Below are 25,788 nucleotides of genomic sequence, written 5' to 3'. Positions count from 1 at the left end.
AAAATTAGCTATCAGAGGGTTCTGTTGGGGGATCCAAGGGCTGTCTTCAATTACCTAATACTTAAGGTATTCCAATGACTGACCGCAGAAGTACATGGGGAAAGGAAGCGAGGTAAAGGATCCAAGATGCAGCAAAGTAAGTTCTGACTAGATAAGGAAAATTCTTTACTAAAAAAGTGGTCAAACACTGGAGCAGGTTGCCCAAAGAGGCTGTGGAATCTTCAGTCTTGGAGATCCTTGGAAATCAAAAGTAGAAGGACCCAAGCAAACACATGCAAGTTCAAAGTTAATACTGCTTTTGGCCAGGGCATGGAATTAAATGAGCTCCAGAGCTTCCCTGCAACCTAAATTAATCTATAATTTTAAAACTTAGCACCCATACCCTAAAAAGACTTCCAAGTTTTGCAGCTGGGAACAAAGTCAATTCATCAAAAGTGAAATTAAATGAAGTAGGTTCAGGAGTCTAAGCAAAGAGAAACTGAGTCAAGTCTCCACTGATCCAGCCTCTGACTTTCAGCAGCAGGTGAGGAATTCTCTTTTTAACTATGGCCTACGACAAGACTGCTATGCAACACAAACTTTAAAAGAAAGGTCCAGTGTTATCTTCCCTATTTTCCTAGAGGATCCCCCTTGCCAACCACTGCCTCTTTCCCTGCATCCCAGCACATTTTATAATTTGAGGCAAAAGATTTTTTTTTTTTTGTGCTCTATAATTGCATTATCCTCCCAAAGAACTTACCAAAAACTTCTATTAATAACTTTCTATTTCAGAAAAACTAGCTGGGTCTTCACTTCCTGAAAATCTACTAACTCCTAGAATACAAGAAAAGTACCTACTAAGACATTTCTTTAAAAAGTTGACACATTCCACCTTTACTAGATTCATTAGGTAGTCACAGCAAAAAAACCAAGAAAATTTGAGTATAACTGTCCTAAATCCACATAACATACTGAAGAACAACAAATCACACTGCTTCTTCAATCTAAGGCAAATTAATGAACTCCAAAAATCCACGTGCGTCTAGTCTCATGGTTGAGTGAAAGGAATCTTGCTTCCTAATGTTATTTTATAAAATAAAGAAACACTGCACATTCAACAACTCATCACGTCAAGTCCTATTTAGATATCTCTCTAGGTGGGTTGGGCCTAACAGTAATGAGCACAAGTAGGAAGCTCATCATTGTTAGCATTCCAGATTAAGATTTAAAACAGCCCTTACATCAGCAAGGAACAGAAACATGTACCAGTGTAGTTCTGCCCCCTTGCGTGGCAAAGAAACCAGCCTTGCCAACAAAGAATTCCCCACCACAGCAATTCTCTCCAAGGCAGCAGCAGCTAGTGTCTTCTCTATCACCTGCTTAGCGGTACGTGGCAAATTTTCCCTCTGCACCTCATTCATTCTGCACTAGCCGCACTGAACTGGAAGTTAATTGTTTTGCCAAAATGCTTATGCTCACAATTGTTTTCACCTGGGATCCATCAAACATTCTGCTGAACTGCAAAGGCAAATTCTGTTATTGACATAAACTTGCCAGCAAATTAGGTAATATATGGAAGAGAATCAAGACCTTTTTGAAAAGGCCTTCAGGAGACTCCTCATCTCACAGCGGGTCACAGAATTTTGTAACGAGATATGGGAAGCCCAGCGGAAGCTATCTTCAGATGAGAGAGTAATCAAGAAGGACTGGGAAGCTTCAGAAACACTTCAACTAGGTAAGCAGCAAAACAATGGCAAATCAAACTCAAACAGGTAGAAGTCAAGCAATTCAACACAGGAAAATGTTGTGCTGTATTTCAGGGATTCTGAATTAGGTAAGAGGATCCTGGCATTCACTGACGTACCTAAAAAGGTATCTGCAGCTCTGTGTGCTGTTGTACCCTAAGTAGGATGTGAGGTTAAACAGAATGGGGGGGGGAAGGAAGAAAAGATGCTCTGGCCTGAGGAGATTTTGTGTATAATCTGTATTTTGAACAACTCCAACCGACAAACTAGAAAGGTGACAAAATCCATGTACATGAAAAGCTTCAAACGGATAGTGGTTGCTCGGGGTGGGGCAAGAATATGAAAAAATGTAGATTGATCATTCAATTAAATTCAGGAGTGACAAGTTTGGAGATGTATGAAAAGTGACCTATCAAGTAAGGAAAGCTACAGAAGTCACTGGTAGGAATCACGTCCTTTCACGGGAAGATACTAAACAGAGAACTTGGCTAGACTGCAAAGACACACTTGTCTTTCTAGTGTACGAACTAGTGGAGACTACCTAGTTATCCAAACTACCAAAACTGAAAAAACTTTAGGAAATTTCTTATAGTCTAACTCCTATTCCAGAGCAGCCTAAGCTGACAACTAACAGTTGCTGCAATTCCACCACATCCCCCTTCCACCACCATTACCACTACCCCAACACTGGTCTGCCACTTCACTTCTGCTGGCTTCAGCACTCAGACCCTTCATTGGGCCATTTCAACACATCAATCCAGGGGGAAAATAGTTTAAAAACAGTCGCTTTCTGCAGACTTCATGCACTGAAAGAAGAGACTAGGCAAGCAGAAGAGTAGGAGGGAGCATGATTGCTTGGCAGCAAGCACATATTAGCTTAACGCTCCCATGAAACTCCAGTTTTAGATCAGAGGATCAGATCACTTATTTGGGAGACGCAAAGTAATTAAATTTTTGCTAAAGCTTCAGGTCCCAGCCACTGTTACAGATAAGACAACATACTAGAAAGATCTGAGACCATGACAATGCTTATCAGATTAGTGCACTTTGCTCTGTGTAACCTTTCAAGGTGCTTTTCTTACCGTTTCCTTCTGCTGTTGGGAGGGGAGGGAATGGAATGAGGAGAGGGTTTTATTTAAAATGAGGAATAGGAGGGAAGAGAAAGGAGTCACAACCATCTTTCAATTGCTTTGTTTTATGCTTCCCCATGTCTTCTACCAAAGCTTTCTGTATTAAACTACTCCTTTCTTGCTTCTAAAGTCAGGTTTTAAAAAAAGCTCTAATTCTCCCCAAACTAAAAAGTACCCAAGTCCAGCTGGGAAGCCAACACTTTAAGAAAAAAAGAGACATAATAAATATGCTTCTGTAATTAAGTGATATGTAATGTGAGGTAAAAATCCATTTTGTCAGTTTGAATACCCATCAAGTTGCATGTTCTTTCTAAAGATCAGTCTATCAAACGGTTTAAGAAGTAAGAAATTCCAGCTACGTATAAGGAGCCTGTTCTGCTCAGAAACTTTTCTATGACACTTAATGCTACACCTTTGCCATCATTTATTTGTAAGACCTCCAGGAAGCAGGAAAACACTTCCCATTTTATAAAGAAAAAAATAAAATAAAAAAAAAAAATCTACTACTTGCTAAGAACTTTAATACACCTTTTTAAGCCGTTTTACACTTTTATGCAGTGATTGCACAAACTTTCCCAAAAGCCAGACATCTGAAGTCAGGCACTTAATTCATTAGCTTTTAAAAAAAAAAAAAAAAAAAAAAAAAAATCCTTTGTCTTCACTTTCAACTAACACATTAAAAAGTTTTTTCTCATTAGCAAAGGAGTACTGTGCACACAAGAAATTTTAATACTTACTGTCCAACCTCTGTCCCTCTCTGAAAGACTCTAAAGCAGATGCATAGTTTTTGATATGATATTCACCTAACCTGACATGAACAAAGAAAAACACAATGAAACAGTAATTACTTTCCAATCTAATCCACATTCTGAAGATCACATCCTTAGTTCACACACTGCATTGGTTAAAATTACACATCTAAGAATTTAAATCACCTAAGAGGTGTGCTTTTGAAATGGCTAGGCTGTTAATCACCCCAAACTAAATTGCTTCTTGTAACCATAGCTTTATTCTGGATGGGTTACAAGCAGTATGGCATTAAATTTATTCATTCATGGTGTTACAAAAAGCTTGTACAGAGCCATAATCCAAATACTAGTATTGCCCTACAGATTATCACAATATTCACAAAGTACAATAGTTGATACATACCCTTTTCTAAGGAGTGCTACAGCATTATTGGGGTTGAGTTGTAGGGACTTCTTTGCATCTGCAACTGCCTCTGTTGGAAGTCAGTTTAAAGATGAGGAACATAATAGTATGTTATAAAAAGCAGTGAACTGTGAGTCTTTTAGTAGTGAAATTTTTTTAAGGTGTGCTATGTTACCTTTCTTAGCTTGCACACAAATCACACCATTTGAATTAAATCTAGCCACAACTGCTACAGATGAACCCTTCATTCAGCTGCAGAGCTCTATGTAAGATGTAGCATGACTTTCATTTAGTCAAAACCTCTACTTAGATTTGAAGTGTGAATCTGTTTGTTTGGTTTTTACTGGAAAGAAAAAATAGACCAAATCTTAAGTTGTTCAGTTAACCTTTTTCCCAGGTATTATTCAGTTATCACATTCCTACCATGACAGGATTCAGTCTATACCAAAAACATAAGGATGGAAGATGCTTACAACACAAAGCTTCAAATCTGCCTAAGAAGTCTACTTAAAAAAAGCTGCCAAGATAATACTAGGCTAAAATCAAATGGCAAGCTGGGACTGCAGAGTATCCAATTCATTGGAAGGTTTGCAGAAACAAAACAATCAAAGACAAAGAAAACTATAAAACTATGCACTAACTGTAAAGGCAGCATATTAAGTTACAGATAACACTTCTCTTATTACTATATTTGGCTTCAGATTCAAGACATCTTCTGTAAAGAACGTGTTATAATACATTTGTAAGAGGATTCTCAATGTTGTCTGAAGATGTTACCAGCATATTTCTGTAGAAGAATATGAGCATAAGCTCGTTGACAATAATATTCGGCATCATCTGGATTCTTTTCCAAAGCTCTTGTCAGTTCCTGTAAAGACATATTAAAAAAACATGAAATGGCACCTCTGAAATCCCCATAAAAAACACCGTACCAAACTCTGTCAACTCAGAGACATTTCAGAAGAAAACATCCTAACTGGCATGGCTGTTTACCTGTTACTCAGTTCTCACCCACAAAGCTTAAACATCAGAGCTTGAAGTACAAGGAACCTGTCACTTAGATCAAATTCAAGGAGCCTGTTTCTTACTGAGAAGGAAACAGGACTTTCAAATGCCTTAAACATTAAGTCTAATGCACAAATGATCCTCTACATTCCACAGACCATCCTACAATTCTCAGCATATTTGCACACAGGTCTGCTGGATTTGAGGAAGCACTGCAGCACCAGGAATTTGGAAATCAATGTGCAGTATGTCAAAACACTTGTGTGGGGATAACATGTTCAAAGCATTGTAACACATGATGAAATACCACATTACACGATATTATTGAGCATAAGATTGTTCCGATTTATGCTGAGCATAAAAGCAGGAGAACAAAAGACTTATGGAGCACAGGGCTCACAGGAAATATTGTTGCGCAATGGAAATAAGCATAAAGTAGTCTCTTGTTAGGGGAATCACTGGGTATACATATTGAAATAATTATATTTTGCTCTTTATGAGAAAAGTTTATGACTTTTGCACAACAGAATAAAATCACAATGACTCAATGCACGCACCTGGAAAGAGCATCTCCAATTCTCTCCTTATTAGTGAGAGAAGTTCTTCTCTTTGCTAGAAGACAGTAAGTCTTCCAAAGCCACCACAGTACATCGCTACAGTACGGTAACTCTGTTTGCTAAATTGACTTCTACTCACACTTCTACCCAGAATCTAGCAAGCATGAATGTAGCTAAGATACAGGCTTTAAACGTGCATAAATATTAGTACAGCACAGCTGCCAAAACTCTGTCCCATCAAGCCAGAGAAAAAGGAAGAGCAGAAGGACTTGCCTTAGTTTTAATTCAGATCAGTCTCTTGTTCTATTTCACAGATGTCATATGAAACGTTTATACCAACTAGGAGTTAAGTGGCCACAACAGCTTCTTTTAGCAGTAGCATGAGTTCTTACCAGTGTAAGATATGCCAATCTATATATAGGTACAGCATATAAATCTAAAACCTTGGGGGTCTCTGAAGAAAGTGGCAGGCAGTAGACAACTGTAACTTGATCTAATTGTACCGATGCCCTCCTAAGATTAAAAGTCATTCAAAAGCAGTTGTCATTACGGAAATACTCATGGCTATAGGTATTCCACATGGGAGGGACATGAGGTAACCCACATATTAAAATTGGTTCATATTATGCTGAGAGGTGAAGTACAGCTTTTGACCCTCAAAACCAAGTGGGGTCTGACTGACACTGAACACTACAGGCACTTCACAAGCAGAGTCACTTCTGCGACAGATCACCTCTCCCTCCAAACATTATTTCCTGTTATCTACGCTGATGACAGAAGCACCGATTAGAACCAGCAGACAAGATATGAATGGATTCTCCTACAGAACTAGCCCTCACCCCAGGAAAGCAAACACGACCAAACCCAAGCTTTTTCAACAGTGTGAAACTCATCTCTCTGTTGGCTTTTTATCAGTAAGTTGTCACATATCATTCAGCCACACACACATGGAAGAAGTTAGTCCTATAACACAGCTATCTGAGAAGACAGCCAAGTAATACTCACCTAGCACCAGGAACTCCAGATTATGGACATCAGCAACACTTACTTGGAACAAGCTTAGACCTTGTCCTCAAAAACACTCAAGTATGTGTTTTCTACATATTTTGACTCTAAAGGCCCTTACCATACGATCAAGTTGAAAATCTATTTCTAAATACATCGGGAACTTTCAGGTCCCTCCATGCTAAGAGTTTGTATGAATTAAAGGTGCTTTTGGTCTCCACATAGTAACCTACTTTTTCAACTTAAAATGACAGAAAAGTCATTAAAGAGTTCACAGCTTTATCATTCAGACAGTATTTAAAGATGGATGATGATCTTTCAGTTGTATCAGACCCAGGTGCAGAAAGCCAAAGCATGCTCTTCAGGAGTTAAACGAATCAAAAGTCCGGAGGACACAGTGCAGAAATGCCATGCCAACTGGACACCAGTCTAGTCAGGCATGGAAGCATTACACAGCACCATTTATATAGTATCGTGTCCCAAATTAGAAATATTAAGTGCATGAGCTAAAAGACCACACCTAAGATCATGCAAACATGGTATACTACCTGTAGATCCAAGCTTCTATGTCAGCAAAATGCTACACTGAGCTATGGGACTTACCAGTTCAGACGTTATCAAGCACAATCTGCTTACTCAATTCAGTACTTTTAAAAAAGGCTACACAAGTGATACCAGTATCAGATATTAAATAATGTCTACAGAATGTGTTACATATTGTTTTGAAGCGCTGAATGTACAAAGAACTGAAATATAAACTAGAAAAGCAAAGCAACTATGTTAATAGAGAAAAAAATGGAATGCATATTCTGACAGCATTCTTTAATACTTCCAAAGACCTTTTGGTGTTGGTGGTTTTTCAGTTTGTTGGTGGTTTTTTTCCCCCACAATAGGAAACTTACTTTTTTTTTAGATCTTAAATTAGTTTTACTATGCCAAATATATTTGGTTATTCCAAATTACTTTTTAGATGTCATTTATCTTCTGAAAAACTTTTACAAGCTACAGCCTAAACCCCAAAGAACTGTAAGATTTAGCTTCACCATTTTCTTTATGGAAAGATAATTCAGTATCATCTTATGCTTCTGCCATCTACCCTATTCAAGCAGAACTAACCATTTACATCCCCTCTCCTGCCAAATATCCTAAATAGAAATACCTATCAACCCTCCAGTTCTGTCTTCTTGCTAACCCTCTGTTTTAAGCAAAAATAACCTTTGAAAGCACATTAATACATGTTAACGGGTAAAATCACAGAATCATAGAACAGGCCAGGCTGGAAGGGACCTCGAAAGATCATCTTGTCCAACCTTTCGTGGGAAAGGGAGCCCAGATGAGATTATTCAGCACCCTGCCCAGTTATGCCCTGAAAACCTCCAGTCATGGGAAGTCTACCATGTCCATGGGGAGGCTGTCCAGTGGATGATCGTTCTCACTGTAAAAGATCTAATTTTTATGTTGAGATGAAATCAGTTCTGGTCCCCACAAAATATAGAAAGAGGAAAAATATAGACCAGGATAGAATAAAAACTAATAAAGATTGAATACATTTCTCCAATAACCTTGGGGCTTTTTTAAGTGCAAATCGCGATTGATTTAGTTATTTGAACTACCATCTACCTACACAGAGGAGAAAGTTGGGGTTTGTTGTTTTTTTTTTTCCTTCTTTGCAACACAGGTAGCACAAGTATTTTGACAGAACTGCGCTGAACTCCTCTGTAGCCAGACCTCACGAGAGAGGGGTTTCCAGGGGGAAACTCTGCAAGCCCCCCGCTCGCACCAAGGGCAACCCCACGACACTTCAGCTGTTCCCCTCACCCCTAAGATCGGCGCGGCACGGCACGCTGCAAGCCCCGGCTCCCTCCAGCACCCCAACACCGACGAGCTCGGCAGGCCGGCAAACTTCAAACAGCCGAGAGGCAAGGCCCGCCGCCGCCCCCCACCGCTTCCGAGCCCCCGCCGCCCTGGCCCGCCCCGGCCCTCACCTGAGCCGCTGCCTCCGGGTCCCGGTCGACGTCCCCGTCCGAGAACCTGCCGAGGAAACACAACGGCGTGAGAGGGCGAGGCGGGGGCGGGCGGAAGGGGCGCGGGGACGGCGCGGGGCGGGGAGGCAGGGGCGGGGAGGGGGGGGCTCACCGCGGAGGAGCCGCTCCCGCCGCCGCCATGCCGCCCGCCGCCCCCGGGAAACTTCTGGAGCCGCTGAGGCACCCGCGCGACAAACCCCAAGGCCGCAGCCGCGCAAGGCTTGACGGGATGCGGAGGGGCGAACCGGCCCCGCAAGCTCCTCCCGCGCCTCTCCGGGCGAGGCGGGGCGGCCGTGGCTACCGAGACAGGCGCGCCTCCTCCCCTGCCATAGAGCTGGAGGACCGGCCGTGGCAGAGGGGCTCGTCAGCCCTTCCCGCCCGCCTCTTCCTCCCCCGGCGGCGCTGAGGGGGGATGGCGGCGCTGTGGGGGTTGGCGGTTCCTTCCTCTGCCGAAGCTCGCCCTGGATGGCGGGCAGGGCTTCCCAAACGGGGTCCGCGCAGACACGGGGAAGAGCAGGCAGCTGGCGAAGCCGCGCAGCTGCCATTTGGGGTGCGAGCCTGAAGGGAACGGGGGTGAAGGCTGAGGCGTTCGTGGCCGCGGGCGCAGGGGCGGCCCGCCCGGGAGGCACCGGGCTTGTCTGAAGCTCAGAGGCCTCCTCTCGCCCCAGCCTGAAGGGTGCCAGCGCCCACCGCTGTCACGGTGCCTTAGCGAGCACCTCCGTCCGCCTGGCAGCTGCGTCCCGGCCGGTGGGCCAGGCCAGGCCGGGCCCGGCGCTGAGGCAGCGCTGGCAGCTTGAGGCCTGCCTCTCTCCCTCCCTCCTCCTCCTCCCCGGGCTCCCTTCCGTGAAACGCCTCAGGAAAAAAGAAGTGCCTTTTTCTCCTCCGCAGCCTCACACGCGTGCAGAAAAGAACTGCGGCCTTAATTTTTTCTGAGTCAGCAGCGGCTGGGGTGTGAGATCGTGTATTTTGTTTGGCTGCTGCCACAGGCACAAAGGCAGCTGTGAGATGGGAGGAGTTGCTCAAACTCCAAATGTGAGCCCTCATTTTATGATTTACTCCAGCTTCTCCCTTCCTTTGTCGTACTAAGGAGAGCTAGAAGTACATATACACCCGGCTGGTAGACTGGAGCCTAAGGGACATGGGAAGAGAGCGATTTTCACTTACTGTTGGTTACAGAACAGTCTGCTGCTGGAGACATGTTACTGTCTGCTGGAGATTTTCTCTTACTGACATAAACTAAGCTGACAAATCATTTTCCCTTTGTGATAGTTGCATCTATGGCAAAAAGTTTTGTTGGTGAAGTTGTAACCTTATGGTGTGGTTTGGTTTTTTTTTAATCTTTCCAGTAAATGGGCAAAACAACTTCCCCAAGTTTAAAAACACTAATGTCAGTCAAGGATTATCACTTCAGGTTTCCTAGTATTATGAAATACTTGTACTACAGGAAAAAGTCCTTATTTTATAGTCTGATTAAAAAACCTAGCCTCCCTCTCCAGTGCTTTCATCAATCTGAAATAGCCCTCAGGATGAGAACTGCATCAGATACGCTTCTACAATGCTTGCCCACATTCCTAGCAATATTGCCAGCACTCCCCAGCTGCGGGGAGTGCTGCCAGATTAACAACCACCGGTCAGCTGGCAGCAGTCGCTTCGGTTTGGGTACGGCCAGCCTTCCTGAAAATGAGGTGAGGTGCGTTGGATTTGCAGGTGGAAGCCTGACTGCATGGGAGTCGGAGGGAAGAAACATTTAATTAAATGGGGCAGTTTCAACTGCCAAGGAACAGGGCAGCTGTGGCAGAGAACTGCTCGTTCGATTCGGTTTGTAGAGTTACTTCTGTTCAACTAGACCAAACTACCTCTGCCACTGTTCTGCTCCCATTATTTTTTCTAGTACTCATATGCTTATCTTTAACCTTATGAACCAATGAAGAAAACTCCTACGTGAATTCAATCATAGAAAGTCGTATTTCCTTTAATTTTACATTCCACTAATCTTACCAGGCATCATGCTTATTTTTAATCCACCTTCTCTTGAAACATTGCAATATGCAAGGTTTTGAAGCCCTAGTAGTTTGGGCCAAAGCTACAAAGTCCTTTGCGACGAACGGCACCCCAGGATTATGTTCAAAGTTTTGGGTTGTTTGTCTGTAACATATTGGGAAGTGATGGAAAAGGAGAAGTTTAAGTCCACTTCTTGGATTTAGCTCAACTTTAATTAGAGCTACAAAAACGTACAGTACTGCAATTTCAAAGGATACCCACAGCATGTTGGTTGCGTTCAAGTCTGTTCAGAAGTGGTTCGTGAATTGCTCATGTCCCACCACCGACCCACACTGATTAATCACGTTGTCCTGTTTCTCAGTGTATGTTGGTTATTTGTGGTGATCGTCGAAACATTATAATAATATAAAAACATTTCAGAGTAAATACAGAAAAATGTTTTTCCACTGGATTTATTTTCATAATAAACCAATTAAAAATACAAAAGACAAGGACCCAAGGTTCAGAGGGCTCCATCATTTAAAAATTTGTCTTTAAATACAAATTCACTCTGTAATATGAATACATATAACATTAGACCTCTAAACATAATGATCTTATTTGCATCTATCAAAAATTTGTATGGAAACAAATTAGCTGAAAAAACTTCCCTGTGACATTGAATGTACATTATTTACAATCAAAAAAAGAACTCTTAGCAGTATTAAATCTCCAAATACCTGCATAAATTGTATATATTTCATTTCCCTCCCCCCTTACAAAATAATCTGAAGTAGAAAGCAAGATTGTTAAGCTTCATAGTTGCAAAATGGCATGAGAAGTTTGCACCTGTAGTGATGCTGTTAGCTTCTGTAATTAAATATATCTGATGTTTTCATATAAAATATAGACATGGCATTGTCCATTACTGGAATAAATGTTTCGTGTACTCTCAATAGGAGTGTATATTCAATTTTGCACACACAAGAGCTTGTGCTGCAAAAAATGCAAGAGGATACCTGGTTATCAAAGTCTAAAACTGGTGTAATTCACCAGTATGAAACAGATACTTGATCATAAAAATTCATACACATGGAATGAAAATGTCTCACTAAAAGTAACTGTTGCTTCAAAAGTTAAGTGATACACATACGGATTAAACAGAAAAGGTTATAATAACGTTACTGCAATGTAAATCGGCAACAGACTGAAAACGTACAGTAAGAAAGAACTTTGAAACTTTGGCCAACAACCTCAGGGGAAAGTCTTCATAGCGTAAAAAGCATGTTCCTTCATGCCTGTATTTTGAAATATGAGTAATATATAATTTTATTTATATGATAACATTTAGCAATTAACAGAAAATCAAAATCCATTCTAAAGCATGAATTCTAACAATTAACTGCAGAAATTAAGTAGCATTGCAACATCTTGTTTCAGAATCAAATCATATATACATAACTGAAAAGGTCCCATCACATTTATGAAAATAATGATCCACAGGGTCTTTTTTTTTTTTTTTAATTTATTAATATGAATTGGGTTCCAATGGCTCATTTTCTTGCTTCACTTGCACGTTAGATGGGAAACCATTCGAACTGGACACTACCATCACAAACGGTTGCTGCTGGAATCTCTGCTCCGACTGCTCAGTATCATCTAATTTGTCACTGTCTTCTTCTTTTACCACTCCTTGCATGCCAACCTGTTTCGTTTCTGGTGCTTTAATAACCGAAGTGATCACCGTGCCCGATGGATGAGCTACCACCTGTGAGCTGCTAGGCGAAAACGTTACCACGGGGGTGGTGGCACTGAAAGATGGAGACGAAGCCATGTTGACTGTTCCATTGCAAATTGTCTGCACGCTGCTGGTGAGCACCTGCTGAACTTGTGCTGGGCTCAGCACAATTGAGGAAGGAGGCGAGACTGGCTTCTGAGACTGTAGCATGACGTTTTCTTTAAGAACCGTCATGGGTTGCGAAGTAGGAATGGCTTGTAAAATGAATTTTTGGGGCGTTGTTGCTGAAGCTGGATCTGTGCTGGCTATCACGGTAGTAAGAGGCACCGTCTGGAGTGTTACAGTATGCAGCTGCTGATTTCCAGGAGAAACAACCACTGGAACTTGAGTTGGAGTCTGTAAAGTCCTGTTAAGATTAGAAAAGATTATAGGGTCAGAACACTTCCACACTGAGTTTTGAAAAATCATTATAGATTTGCTATTGAAAAACCACTTGGCATCATAAACATTTCATTTACCCAACAGTTCCAGAAGAGGTAGCAGTTGTTCCCCTAATAAAACAAGAACTGAACCTGACCCCTGAACTCAGCAACACAGTTCCCAAAGGGAAATTGCATGAACAATACTACCATCGCCAAACTGAACAGCCTGCCTTTGAAACGTTCCGTAGTTCATCAGAAAACCTGGCAATTGCATCCAAGATCTCCCTCTCAAGCATCAACCATCATGAGCATGACCCACTACACATCTGCCATCAATTTCACGAGGTACCCTAAGTAATTCGTAAGTCAGGCCTCAATTCTTCTGACATCTGTATATACATTTACCTATATGCAAAAGTATCTGCACTGTAACAGTGCGTCTGGTCAGGACCTTCTCAGACTCCCCGGACACACAGTTCTCTGTCTGCCAGGCTTGTACACTCCTTCTGGTAAAGCAACTGAACAGAATGTGCTCCCAAAAACATCAGTTTAAATTAGGAATGATTCCATCAGTTGCAGGCTCAGAGACCTGGGTACCACATTACTTTCTATATATGTACAGCTGAGAGGGCAACGTTAGAGGATTAACAGCCATATTGCTGAAGTACACAACTACTACAATGGACAATGGTGACTTAGAGATGTGGCTGAAACGCATACACTCCGGTCATGCAAATAACAACAAAACAAACAAAAAACCCAAACCACAACATACTCCTGGTGAAGCAAATGATTTCCAGGGGAGGGAAGGAGGAAGGGAAGGGTAACTGCTTTGACACCCTCCCACAGCTTGCTCCAGCCCACCATGCCATGCTGTCTCTGACAACCTTTTTCTTTCCTTCTGTTTGTCCTGCAAAGTTCTCTCCAACCTTCCTGCTTCTCTTCAGTGTTTCTCCTGCCTGCCCTCCTCCCCTTTTTTAGTCTTAAGCTCTCCCTTGGGTTTTCTTGAACATGTTTGACGCTGACCGAAAACAAAAATAACTATCTCCTCCTCCTCCTAGCTTATTTCTACCCCTGCTGAAATCACTTTAGATGAAAAGCAATTTACTGTCAACTTTTGTACTTTCAAGTCTATGCACAATACTGCATGCTCTACCTTCTGAAGACTGGTCCTCAGATACACTGTAAGGGTTGCCTACTATACATCTACCATGGAATGTCCTCCTTTCTATAGTCCTTCTATCCACGTAGTACCTATTTTTTACAGCTCTCTGAAATCCTACTTGCCAGCGTTTAGCCATTGACCAGTCAGATCAGGTTTGCATATTCAAAACTTCAATTTAAAACCATGCTCTGGCTACCGCAGTTAAAACAAAGAGCTTACCAAAGCAGGACTTGGGCGATGCTGAAGCCATGGGGCAATGTGGATGCAGATGCTGCTGCTGGTGGTAGTCCAACCGCACAGGGAGCTGCATTCCCCCTTTCTTAGTGCAGCAGCAGAGACAAGTGAAGGAATATTTGTAGAGGATTTACCAGGTCCCTCTCAGCTCAGTCCTCTGGGAAAGGCCTCTAGCTGAGCTCCAAAGATTGCTCCAGCAAGAGCAGCTCCACTAACTCAGCTGGTATCAGGCTCGGAGCACATCAGTACTCCCTGAGCACCCTCTAGCTGCCAGTCCCTGCTGCAGGCAATCTCTTCCCCACCTCCTATGTGACTTGGTAATACAAGGAACAAAATCTGCATCTTGGTAATACAAGGAACAAAATCAGGAATGCTGCTATAGCAAAACAAATCCTTGCCCATGAGGCTCCCATGCAGGTCTCATTACAGAGGCCATAATAACCAGGACACAAAATTTGATGCGAGTGACACCAGAGTCAATCTTGTCCTGTTTCACACAACTGGAGACAGCCCAAGGAAGAAGCTCACAGAAATGGAGGCTGGCTGGAGGTGAAGCACCAGCTAGAGTGATGGCTTCTTTCTTTCCAGCTTCTGGAGAACTTGGTGCTGCACAGCAAATACCAGCAACTGAGCTTAAAGTGCAAGGCTGAGAATGACAGTACCAAGGCTCACACCAAGTCTGCTAAGGGCTATCAGTGCTAACTCTTCCCCTTGCCCCAGCAAATCCCCTGGGACCTTGACAGAAATATCACAAATGTCTGTGTCAAAAGTAGTAACAGGATGAGGGCATCCACTAGCTTTAAAAAAAAAAAAAAAATTAAACTACCTACAGTTAAACAAACTTGCAGTAAAATCAAAATATCACATAGATACAGCTCAACCCAGGAAAGTCTACAGAGACCAGCAATGCAAGTGGAACAGCGAAGAAGGAAAGACAACTGACACTTGCCATCAGAAAAGCATTAAAAGTATCAGAGTAGATACCAAGCCAGCTCTTTAATCCATGAAGAAACAAACTTGAGCCTGAAGGATTAAGATCAACTCAATAGCTGCAGTTTTGAAAGCAGCAGCTGAAGCTGCTAGCCTGTGCTGGTATGCCATCCAAGTATTACTTTGAAGCTACTTTCTTGTTCTTTAGCTGTTTTGTTTTAAAACAAAATAGTAAAAATAAAAGCTTCTAGCTGCTAAATGGCTGCAAAGGACAACCTCAAAAAGTGTGAATTGGATCTAATCAATGCAGAAGGTATTCTGCAAAGCACTAGGAGCAACAGCTCTGAGAGGACGGAACCAGACCGCTTGTCTCAGCACACTGTAATTAGTATTTGCATATTGATGCTAACCCATTTTATTTCTCCTGAAAGCAAGTCCCGTACCTGTACATCATACTGTGACTAACAGTTTACTCCAGATGCTCTATCTTCTCCATCAGTCAAGATACATATATATGATATGCACATATATAAACATGTATATACACATATATGTATACACACACACGCAGTGTGAACTCGCTACAGGGAAAGCATGCAGCAGATGTCTGTACGAGCACACAGCACCATAAATACATGTTGTAATTTATGCTACTGGTGGCCAAGCAAGACATTTGCCTTAATTGGTAAGACTACAGACAACTGTGTCTGTTTACAAACTAAAAATCTATCTGCTCAAACTCTTTGCCTTGAATATAATTGAAAAAAATACAGGTTTGGTTAATCGTTTTGCCTGTTTTACAAAAAAACCCAACTAAGTACATACTACTTACGGTGATCTGTTAACACTGGGCTACATTATTTTAGGTGCTCTGAACTGTGTATTTTGCTATGCTTCTGAACTTCACTGAGAATTTGCTGACAGCCTTCCTACTCTAAAGTACAAATCTATTGGGTGATTACTTTAAAAGTTCCTGCTGAGGTTACAAAAAGAACAAGAACATTGAGCAACAGTGATGAAAAGGAAATGCTGCCATAAAACAATCTCGTTACAACTGAGAAAAGAATGACAAAAATTCTGAAGTCATTTTAGCTTGGCAGAAAATGATCATCTGTTTCTTGGTCCATTTGGTACTGTTAACAGCCTAGAATTGTGCAATATCATATTAGCTCATCAAGAGGTAACTAGTGATAAAAGGAACAATAAGTGACAGGCAGGAAAAACAAGTTTATTCATGGTAATTTACATCAAATTTATGAAATGGAGAAAGGGAGAAGATACCAAAAAAAACCTGAAGCTACAAGCCAAAGTAAAGAAAGTATTTCACAGCACAAGAAGAAAATTTAACGAAGCAATATTAAGAAATACATAGGGAGAGTTAACAGAGGAGAATTCCCTCTCCAACATACACATTGTTCAACTTACAGCTACAGGGGAAACATTGTCCTTGAAATAAACGGGTAAATTTCCAGGGACTTTCCCCATTTGTTCAACTAACTGGTTGCAAACAACTCAGTCAAGCTAGGAAGAGCGAGGGAGGTGAAGGGGCGGGATGTGCTTGTTAGAACCACTCCAGATGTCCGAATCGAGAGGCAATCTCTTTTGAGTGACTACAGGAAGCATCAGCTAAATGCAACTCAGGAGCTCTACTGTCACTGCAAACTGCTCCACAGCTGCGCTCGTGTACATGATCCTCAGACTCGTCAGCAATCTTGTCAATACTTCACCCCAGCATATTGCCTCATAGCCACTGGCCCTTCTACAGCACAAGCCACGCAGACAGGAGCTGCTAAGCAGTCTAGGGGGATATGTCCATGAGAGGCAGAAAGGCACTTGATGCCTTCACACCCAGTCTGAACATAGCCTCCTCCGAAGGGAGGGCAGAACTTGCCTGTTCTTGTCTAGCTCTTTGCCTGGACAAGATAATCTCTTATGTCATGAGGACAGAGACAGAGGACTCAACTCTCAAGTCTGGTGTCCTTTTTTACTGATCCATGCAGTCTTACAGTCTTCTTTCCAGAGTTTTTTCAAAACTGCACACTCACCTGAATTAAAACTCAGAAACTTTGCTACTAACAGAGACCTGCAGAAACCCCACCTCTTTTGACAGTGCCAAAGTAAAGAGAGCTCCTGTGGATAGCTTCTCATTGTGCAGAAACAAAATTAATCTGTCTAGATGACTTTGAAGTCCCTTCTGCCGTAAGCAGCTTTCTTCCTACCTACCGCAGAAATTAAATCAGAAATGGGCTTAAGAAAAGGTCTTCTCAGCTGCAGGAAAATCAAATAAAAATGTTTGGCTATAACCAAAGTCTTTGCTGTGATAGAAGTTGTCCCTATTGTAAATGTGTTCTGAGAAACACCCTGTTGTAAGCTAAATGAGTTTCTTGTAGAAGCCCACTGAGATCACATCAGCCTATTTCTGACCAGCACCTCCCTCAGGGAGGGCATTTTCCTCACCATCCTGAAACTGGAAATGCAGCCAAGCCTTCACTTAAGAGATGATGGAGATCAGCTCTTTGCAACAATCACCTGCTTCCCTTCCTGTGGGGAAGGCTACAGCAGCGGTGAGCCAGATCCAGCAGTATCTGCTAGTCGGTGTGCTGGAGAGCTTCTACTGCAGGCCTTCCTTTGGAGCATGAACACCCAACTTGTTGCACTGATGGAAGACTACCGTCTAACTGCAAACAGAAGCAAAGCACGTGCACTGATGCTGGCCCATCAAAGTAAGGCCTTCCAAATATTAGCCAGGAGTTGTTTCCAGTTATCTAGAAGTCCTCAGCTGGCATTGTACTCCTTCACATATGTTCCCCATCAAGTCCCAGGGAGCCCTAGTGAGCTCTTTACTGAGACTGACACCCATGATGGGTTTTATTCAGTATACCTATAGGAACGGCAGAGGAGTGATGCGCTACAACATTAGCTCACATCATGCAGATTTGACTCTTGTTTTTATTCAGGGAAAAATGACTGAAAGCAGATGGTCAATGCAAAATCTCAGTAGGACAGTGCCAGACTGCCTCCCTGTGTCTGTGTGGTTATGCAAACTCGAGCAAAACCAATATAGATAGGGTATAAAGTATGATTACAGAATGTAACCGTGACATTCACTGCACAACTTACACAAGCTAATGTCGATACATGGCACAAGATGAAGACACTTCATTTGAAATAGCAGCTGTAATCACATTTTCAGAGTTGATAAACTCATGCTAGACAAATCTGTCTATTTTTCAGAATGAGCATAGCTGCAAGTTAGACCACCAATACATCATAGCCTGGACAGAGAAACAGATTATGGAACAACAGCAGAAAGCGTATGTGTTTGCTTGGGGTAGACATGACTTTCAAAGGTAATTCCCTCTGCTTATTAGGACAATCCACTGTGCTGGCACATTGTTGGCTTCATCATTCTTACACAGAATGCTCATGCCCAGAAAAAACACAATTCACCTTCACCTACTTCCTTCTCCTCTTGAATGAGGATCTTGCCACTGTGGTCCATGCTTGTGTCACCTTCAGGATGAATTACTGCAACATTTTCTACCCCAAAGGTTGCAAAAAGGTCAAGATGAAAGCTGTGGCTGATTCATCACGTAGCATTTCTCCAGTTCAGAAGTGAACACACAAAGCATATCCCAGTGGTCCTCTGTGGTCTGTATTAGCTTTTCCCCCAGCTACAGAACAGAGTCAGGATACTGGTCTTCTAACATGCTCTGTCCAAGCTATCACAATGACAACTTGAAAATACAGAAAAGAAACAATAAACTGAATTTTGATAGAAACATTGTGTTTAAAACCTGAAGTCTGCTAAAGCATTGCACAGGATCTGTCAGCAGTCAGCTAACTGCAAGTTTCTTGGTATACAGAGCTGCCAGCTAGAAGATTCAGCTATATCCCATACAGTCAGTAACAGATAGAGATGTATAATTATAAATTACTCGCAAGATGATCTTCTCTGAACCGTTAGTAACATGAGAACCTCTTTTCACTCCATCCAGAAGACACTCCATCTTAAATCACTACTACTCTAGATTAAAGGTAAATGAAACTGCATCTCTCTCTATCTGCAGCCTTAGTCATTTAAGGGTGCAGTTCAATTGCCCAAACGCAGGCACCTTAGAGCCCTGTACAATGTCCTAGACAAGGTAAGTCCCTAGCCTTACAGGAGAGGTACACTTTCTGGAGCAACAGAAAGGATGCCCTTTACGCTCAGAAGACCCAATGAACATGGAGCTGAATCCCAGGCCTACTTCAGTGCCTCTGAATTCCAAGCTAAAACACACTTACTCCAATAAACCAGATATTCTGGTTAACCTGTCAGTTATTCTGGTTTAAACAGAAGAATTTTACAAGCACTAAATTCAAAGAGACTTTTTTTTTTCTTCCTTAAAAAAGCTGTCTCATTGGAAAAAGTTAGAAAGAAAATGCTCATCCAGAAAGGCATTTTTTATTTTTGTCTTATCACTGGAAACATGGTGCCAAATTCAGCTCCCAGTTACATGACTGGAGACTGCAGTAACTGTGCTTGCATCCACTGAGCCAACAGCAGTGAGTTTGCAATTCTGAATATTCCCACTGGGGATACTAGATGTCTTCCCCAGTCAGCAATACCCAGTTTGCATGACTTGACCCTGCTCCTGCCCAGTTTCCCAAGCTTGGGTTAGCACCACATCACAGCCTTTCTGTTTAAGCACTGGGGCTGAAGAAGAGGCATCTATCCCTGGTAAGCAACACTACTCCTTGCCTCCCCTGCATACAGCAGCACCAAAACTTGTATAAAAAGCCCATCAAAAGCCATCCAAAAGCCAAGACCTTTCCACTTCAGAGTAAGACAGTACCCTCCCCTCAAAGTACACAAAACTCTGCACGAGCTTTGTGCAGCTACAAATGAAGCCACTGCCTGTCTCCTGTGAAGAACCAACCCCTGATTTTCGCTGGCATGCCCACTTCTTTGAGAAATGCAAAGAGGCCCTGGGGAATGGCTGCCACACTCTCCCAGTGACACTCCGGGAGTAGACTTTACCAGGCAATGCTGCCTAGCACAGGGGAGTGATGGTGACACGAGCCCTTCACAACATTCTTCAAATACGGTTCTTTTACCAAGTCCCATCAGCAGAGAAGATGCATATTCAGACTTCTCTGAAGGATATAGTTAAGTGTTAAGAAGCCAATTGTTTTGACCTCAAAAATCCCCAATATTTTCTCTGTATTTTTTTTCTTCTCACAACACAACAGAAGCAAATTGCTGCAGAGGGAAGACCATTTATTTCCATGAAGAAGACATAAGAACATTTTTACGAATAAAACTGTAGAAGCTACATTGCGTAAGACAAATTATATGAGTCCAAGATGTTCACACTTCAAGGCAGAGCCCAACCACTAACCAGTATGCATCAGAAAACCTTCTGAGGATCATTCCCAAACCCTGGTTGCCATTTCGCCCAAATGACCTTGACTACCTACATGCCCCAACCTCTGAACACCAACTGGCAACCAGTCTTGCTATTCGTCTTCATGCTTCCTTATAAAACTACTATAAAGTGACTCCAACCACAACCCTACAGAGGGTGTGCACAGATCAGAAGGTTTGTCAGCTCTTCGTACCTGCTGTACATTTTCAAATCATGTAGACCATTCATTTCAACCCTTAAGAAAGCCCCATTGGAGCAATTCAGAACGTGTACACAAACATGTTCAGCTGCTAGAGATTTATAGCTGTTTGAAGAAACAAACCCAAAATCCAGTTCCTTTGTTTTAGACTTATAAAACAAGACCTAAAACATATGCTCCAAAATATGTTCAACGTGCCATTCTAGCTCACCAAACTACTTGAAGTTTGCATTTTGAAACTGAGCAGAAATGTATCTGTCATAAATTGTACTTTTAGAGCCTGGAATGGGCAGTGACTACTGCACAGGACTCATCAGCACCTTGGTTTGTAGCTTGGCCCATCCTGTTTAAAAGCGCACAAAAAAAATCTGGGTTGTGGTTTTTACTTTCACTCTAACTGCTCAGACACCTCAGTACATTCTTTCTTAAACAGCAATACTTCTATACCATTCAGTAATTACGTACTGTACTAAAAAGATCCGATGGGTCTTTTTTTTTTCATCTGAGACACTTTGTCATCTTAGCTAAGGAAAGTGCAATTGAAGACTTTGTGGAATAATGTTTTAAGTTACAAACAATGGATTAGAACCGATGCAATACAGAACTCTAAGGCTTTACGGCTTTTACTTTATTCGAACTTCACACATGTATCATCTCTACTACTTTTTTCCCCCTTAGCTTATTGCCCAAGGTCCGATTGTGAAATACCGTAATGCAATAATTGGATGTCATAATGTCACTGAGCAGCTTTCCAAATGTTAGGCTGGACTTCTTGCCTGCCTGCCTTATTAGGTCTTACAGATACTTCTGTTTGTTGTTACCATTTTTTATACCATCTATACTATTGATATTGTTTTTGATATATAATCTAGCGTAGGTCTAGCCTAGAGCTATTTAACTCTGCAAATTGCTGAACTTTCCCCCATTAATGTTTAATAGCATTATTCTACTGACTTCAATGGTACTGTACAGCTTCAATTATGTCTGTACTTGTTTCCTTTCACTATATTGCTCTAGTCAATTTTTACAAGTAATTAAATCCTTCATCAACCCTGAAATCATAGGATTGCACTGTACAGAGTAGCTTCATTCCTAAGCTTTAAAAACTTACAAGACATTACCTTGATGCAGATTTTTATTAATTTTCTAAATGAATTCCAAAACTGGTTCTCTTTTTTTTCCGTCAAATTCTTCATAATTATCTTTCACATAAACTTCTGATCAAATATAACCCTTCTCTCCCCTATGTGCATCTGGAACTAATTCTAGTTAGAACAATAAGTAAAACACAATTTGATTTCAAATCATGCATTGTAGAATTAAAAGACAAATGAAAACAGATATTGTCTACTTAAAAATGGTAACTCTTTCCAGTTTCTTTTACAGTGCCTACCAGGAACTACGAAAAATATTTTTGCTTTCATCGCCCAATGTATTTATTCCCTTGCAGCCTTTACTAGCGAGTTAATTTCTCTTTTCAGTGTGAATTTTTCATATTGCAGCATGAACGAAAACATTTCATAATTTTTAAGGAAATCTAAAAAAACCCCCCAGGATTCAAACTAGGAAGCCTAGGGATAATTTTAAAGTTTGGGGTTTTTTTACCTGAAGGAAGGAAGAGATAATATAACTTTTTTCCTTGATGGAAGCTGCAGTCTTGGTTTGTCATTTCCTATATATACATCTTCAGCTTCCTCAACTACTTGATTACCTCCTAAAGCGTTTCTTATTGATTCTATTATATCAGTCACTGAAGGCTGATCTAAACAGTTTCAGTTCTTTCAGTTCTTCTGAAAAACCTAGCTGTTATTGCTATTCTGGATTTTCCTTTTATATAAGTGGAGTTTTAATAACTGACTAGCTTTTACAGCATCCCTCTAGCAGCAGAGATGAGAGAGCAAAACTTATTCTTTGGAAATGAAGAAATTATTTGGTCTCATTAGTGTCATTACTTACTTCTCTCTGACAAAATTGCATGGTTAACCCCAGATAGTCAGTGCCACTCCAAATCTATTGGTGGTTCTGGATGTAATTTTCAAAGGAAAGAATAGAGGAAGGGAGCAGGAAATAGGATTATTGACATTTTGCAGCACAAAATGATAACCATTATAACGGTGATGTTAACACAGCAAATCTCAAAAAAAAGTGATGTTCATAATTCATTAAGAATTTGCAGCTCCTGAATTATATCCTGAAGCGTTCCTGAAACAGCTTTAAGGTCCAGAATCACCATATACAACTCTGACATTCCTGTGAGGGGCCTAGATTACAAGAACATTTATTTGGTTTAGGTCTTTTGTAGTCAGTAGAGATGAACAAGCTCCATCAGGGGAGGCCTCAGGCTAGGGTAAAATCAGGCTTAAGTGATTGTTTTTAAAGCCTCTTCAATTAGGATGCTGCTACTAATGGGCAGGTGCAAAGGAGTCATGATGCTTAAACGCTGTGTAGTGTTAGCCAGTTGACTTACAAATTAAGCATGGAAGCATGACTGTCTCCCAAAATAGTCTGCAGATACACAGCTCCCATGAGATTATTCTCTTAATTGTTTTCCAAATCAAAAGAACATGCTCTTGTAACAGCAGCAAAATGCTAGAGTAGATAACATGGAGCTTTCCCTTGTTGTAACTGGCGACAATACAGAAGATGAAAGAGATGACAAAAAATTCTTAAGAAGAAAAATTAAGAAGCAAGAAGGAAAATCTTTTTGAAGGGATCACACAGACACACCATGTATAATTCAAAAGCGAAGACACCAAACAGTCAATGAAAAAGCAGAGCCATGGAAATACTGCCTCTGCTGCGGGACAGAACTGATGATACCAATTTTAAAGAGAAGTTGTGTATTTTTCCTCTCTAAAGGATTTGTATCAGGCCTAATACCGCAGGAAAAATGCACTTCCCTCCAAAGGCAGAGCATTTCTGAGTGTACATGTTGCAGTATGCTGTAGTAACTCCCAATTCCTAGGATCAGCCACAAAGACACCGTTTCACTTCAACCAAACTGGGAGATGAGCATTTTTTTGAAGCACAACAAAGACTCTAGTCTATCTAGCCATCATCCAGTGAATTTATTATTATTCATACATTTATTTTCTGTACATTTTCTTACCTTATATTCTGAACCGAGGGATTTAACGTTTCATCCAGAACATTACTGGTTACAGCTGCATGTCCTTCTGTGAGGGACTGCAATGGCTGCATTACGTGAACTGTCCGAAAAAGCTGAGTGGGATGTACTGGCTGCGGAGATTGCATTGTCCTCAGAACTTCTGAAGTCAAGCCAGGTGACTGCTGCTGTACAACTTCTACATGCTCCTTCAGCTTAGCAGGCTTTGGGTTTCCTGTTTTTAGCACTGTGGTTGATCCTCCCTTTGTTCCCGCGTTTGCAGATGCTCTAGATCTGCTCGACTGGTTTCTATTGGCCACAGGATTTGAAAGCAGAGTTGAATCTGATGATTCAGTGCTAGGGCTGGCATCTTCATCATCTATATAGATGAGATCCTTTGGCATTTCTTTAAATTGATATACTAGGCGCTGACCTTCTACTTTAGCCAGTATTCCTCTTTGGTAGTAATATCTGTTTAAAGTATACACACATCAAGTTACACAGTCTATTTTGCCAAAAACCAAACCAAACCAAACCAAAAAAGGGGGGGGGGGGGGGCAACAAAACCCCCAGAAAATAAGACCAGCAGTAACAAGTAAACAATATTTTAAGTGCCTAATTTCTTCATTATAAAGAAGCGGTCAATTTAATAGTGTATTTTTTCCTCAAACAACTTTCTTTTACTGGTATTTCTTGTAACCTTTTAATTTCAACCTCCGATAACTCTGAGGAGAAAGAGAAGAAGTCCATGACGTGGCAGCTCTGCTAAAAGTTGCATGAAACTTGTAATTCTCCTCTTGACTCATACAGTTCTTTCAGTTACCTGAATTCATGCTTATTCACCAGTGAGCACAGGCAGACATTTTAGCTACAGCAAAGCAAAGGGAATAGGACAGGAGAGCACTACTTCTGTTATATTTACAAATTAATATTGCAATTTGAAATTACACACACCGAGATGAGGGGTGAAGGGAAATGAAAAGAAATGCATAGCTGCTTAGTTGGACAATTATCAATCAGCAGGTAAGACTGAAGCTTCATGGATGTCTGCTTATTTTGCACAGTCTTTTATGTATGAGAAAAATCCTAGCCTGATAGGCAGAGATAACATGATAAGATGTTTTAAAACTGTCTGTACACACAAGTTCAGAGAAGTACAACCACTCCTGAATTCTAAAACTGTACCTTCCACTGGAAACAGGATCATTTGCAACAAGTAGAAATAATTTCACCAATACAACTGAATTTAGGATTGTTTGAAGAAAAGAGATTCAAATTTTATGTAAAAGGCTTGCCCCACTTGGAATCTTCAGTCTCTTACTTTGTCTGTGGCTGACTGTGAAGATGCAGTTTTTGCAGCAGCACTGAAAATGTCTGAGCTGAGACTGAAGGTGACTCATTTGGCGTTGAGGTTAGTAAGGATTACTTGTAGTTAGCTTATTTATTTTGCTGAAATAACTTCTTCACTTCCCCAATTGATACAATACTCTTTTCTGTTATTATACAAATTAGATGAGGCATTGAATGCATGCAAACACTAAGGCAACAAAACCAGTCTATTATTAAAAATGCACATACCTGAGAGCTCTACCCATTGTTTCATAATTCATGTCAGGTTTGTTTTTGTGTTTTCCCCACAACCTGGACACAGCCTTTGAATCTACCAGTTTGAAAATGCCCTTCTCTCTTTGAGTCCATTTGATATATTTAGGACATGTAGCTTTGTCCTGGAGCAGTGCTAGTAAGAACTCCCAGAGATAAATTGTATTTCCTAAAATAAAAGTATTTCAGGACACAGAAAAAAAAAGAAAAAAAAATATTAGTTGACCGTATTTTATTAATGATGTAAATAATCCAAAAATTAAGAAGCTGGTATCTTTACAAATACACTGTAATATATCATCAAGACTAGGAAATAGTGATGGAAGGGCACGGGAAGGGATTCTTGTTAGTTATTGTAATCTGAGTGCCCAAACACCCTAGCTACTGTCTGTAACCTACAGCGT

The 25,788-nt window shown here is 41.2% G+C and overlaps 2 protein-coding genes across 2 annotated transcripts in view; both read right to left on the bottom strand.

The window, feature by feature from the left end:
• The window catches only part of SUGT1 (SGT1 homolog, MIS12 kinetochore complex assembly cochaperone), a 28,235-nt gene extending 19,412 nt beyond the window's left edge, over positions 1 to 8,823 (bottom strand). The window contains exons 1-5 of the mRNA XM_050897574.1: positions 8,710 to 8,823; positions 8,559 to 8,604; positions 4,784 to 4,874; positions 4,007 to 4,076; positions 3,592 to 3,662 (exon numbers count right to left, since the gene is read on the bottom strand). Of these exons, the coding sequence (XP_050753531.1) occupies positions 3,592 to 3,662; positions 4,007 to 4,076; positions 4,784 to 4,874; positions 8,559 to 8,604; positions 8,710 to 8,738 (307 nt within the window). The 5' untranslated portion in view covers positions 8,739 to 8,823. The remainder of the gene's footprint in view (positions 1 to 3,591; positions 3,663 to 4,006; positions 4,077 to 4,783; positions 4,875 to 8,558; positions 8,605 to 8,709) is intronic.
• Positions 8,824 to 10,948: 2,125 nt separating this feature from the next.
• The window catches only part of ELF1 (E74 like ETS transcription factor 1), a 40,528-nt gene continuing 25,688 nt past the window's right edge, over positions 10,949 to 25,788 (bottom strand). The window contains exons 7-9 of the mRNA XM_050902245.1: positions 25,361 to 25,553; positions 23,786 to 24,253; positions 10,949 to 12,721 (exon numbers count right to left, since the gene is read on the bottom strand). Coding sequence (XP_050758202.1) covers positions 12,106 to 12,721; positions 23,786 to 24,253; positions 25,361 to 25,553 — 1,277 coding nt within the window. The 3' untranslated portion in view covers positions 10,949 to 12,105. The remainder of the gene's footprint in view (positions 12,722 to 23,785; positions 24,254 to 25,360; positions 25,554 to 25,788) is intronic.

The sequence above is a fragment of the Gymnogyps californianus genome, chromosome 1 (genome assembly GCF_018139145.2).
Source record: "Gymnogyps californianus isolate 813 chromosome 1, ASM1813914v2, whole genome shotgun sequence".
NCBI lineage: Eukaryota > Metazoa > Chordata > Aves > Accipitriformes > Cathartidae > Gymnogyps > Gymnogyps californianus.
Note: the sequence above shows the minus strand (reverse complement) of the source record. Positions and strands in the feature narration are given on the sequence as shown.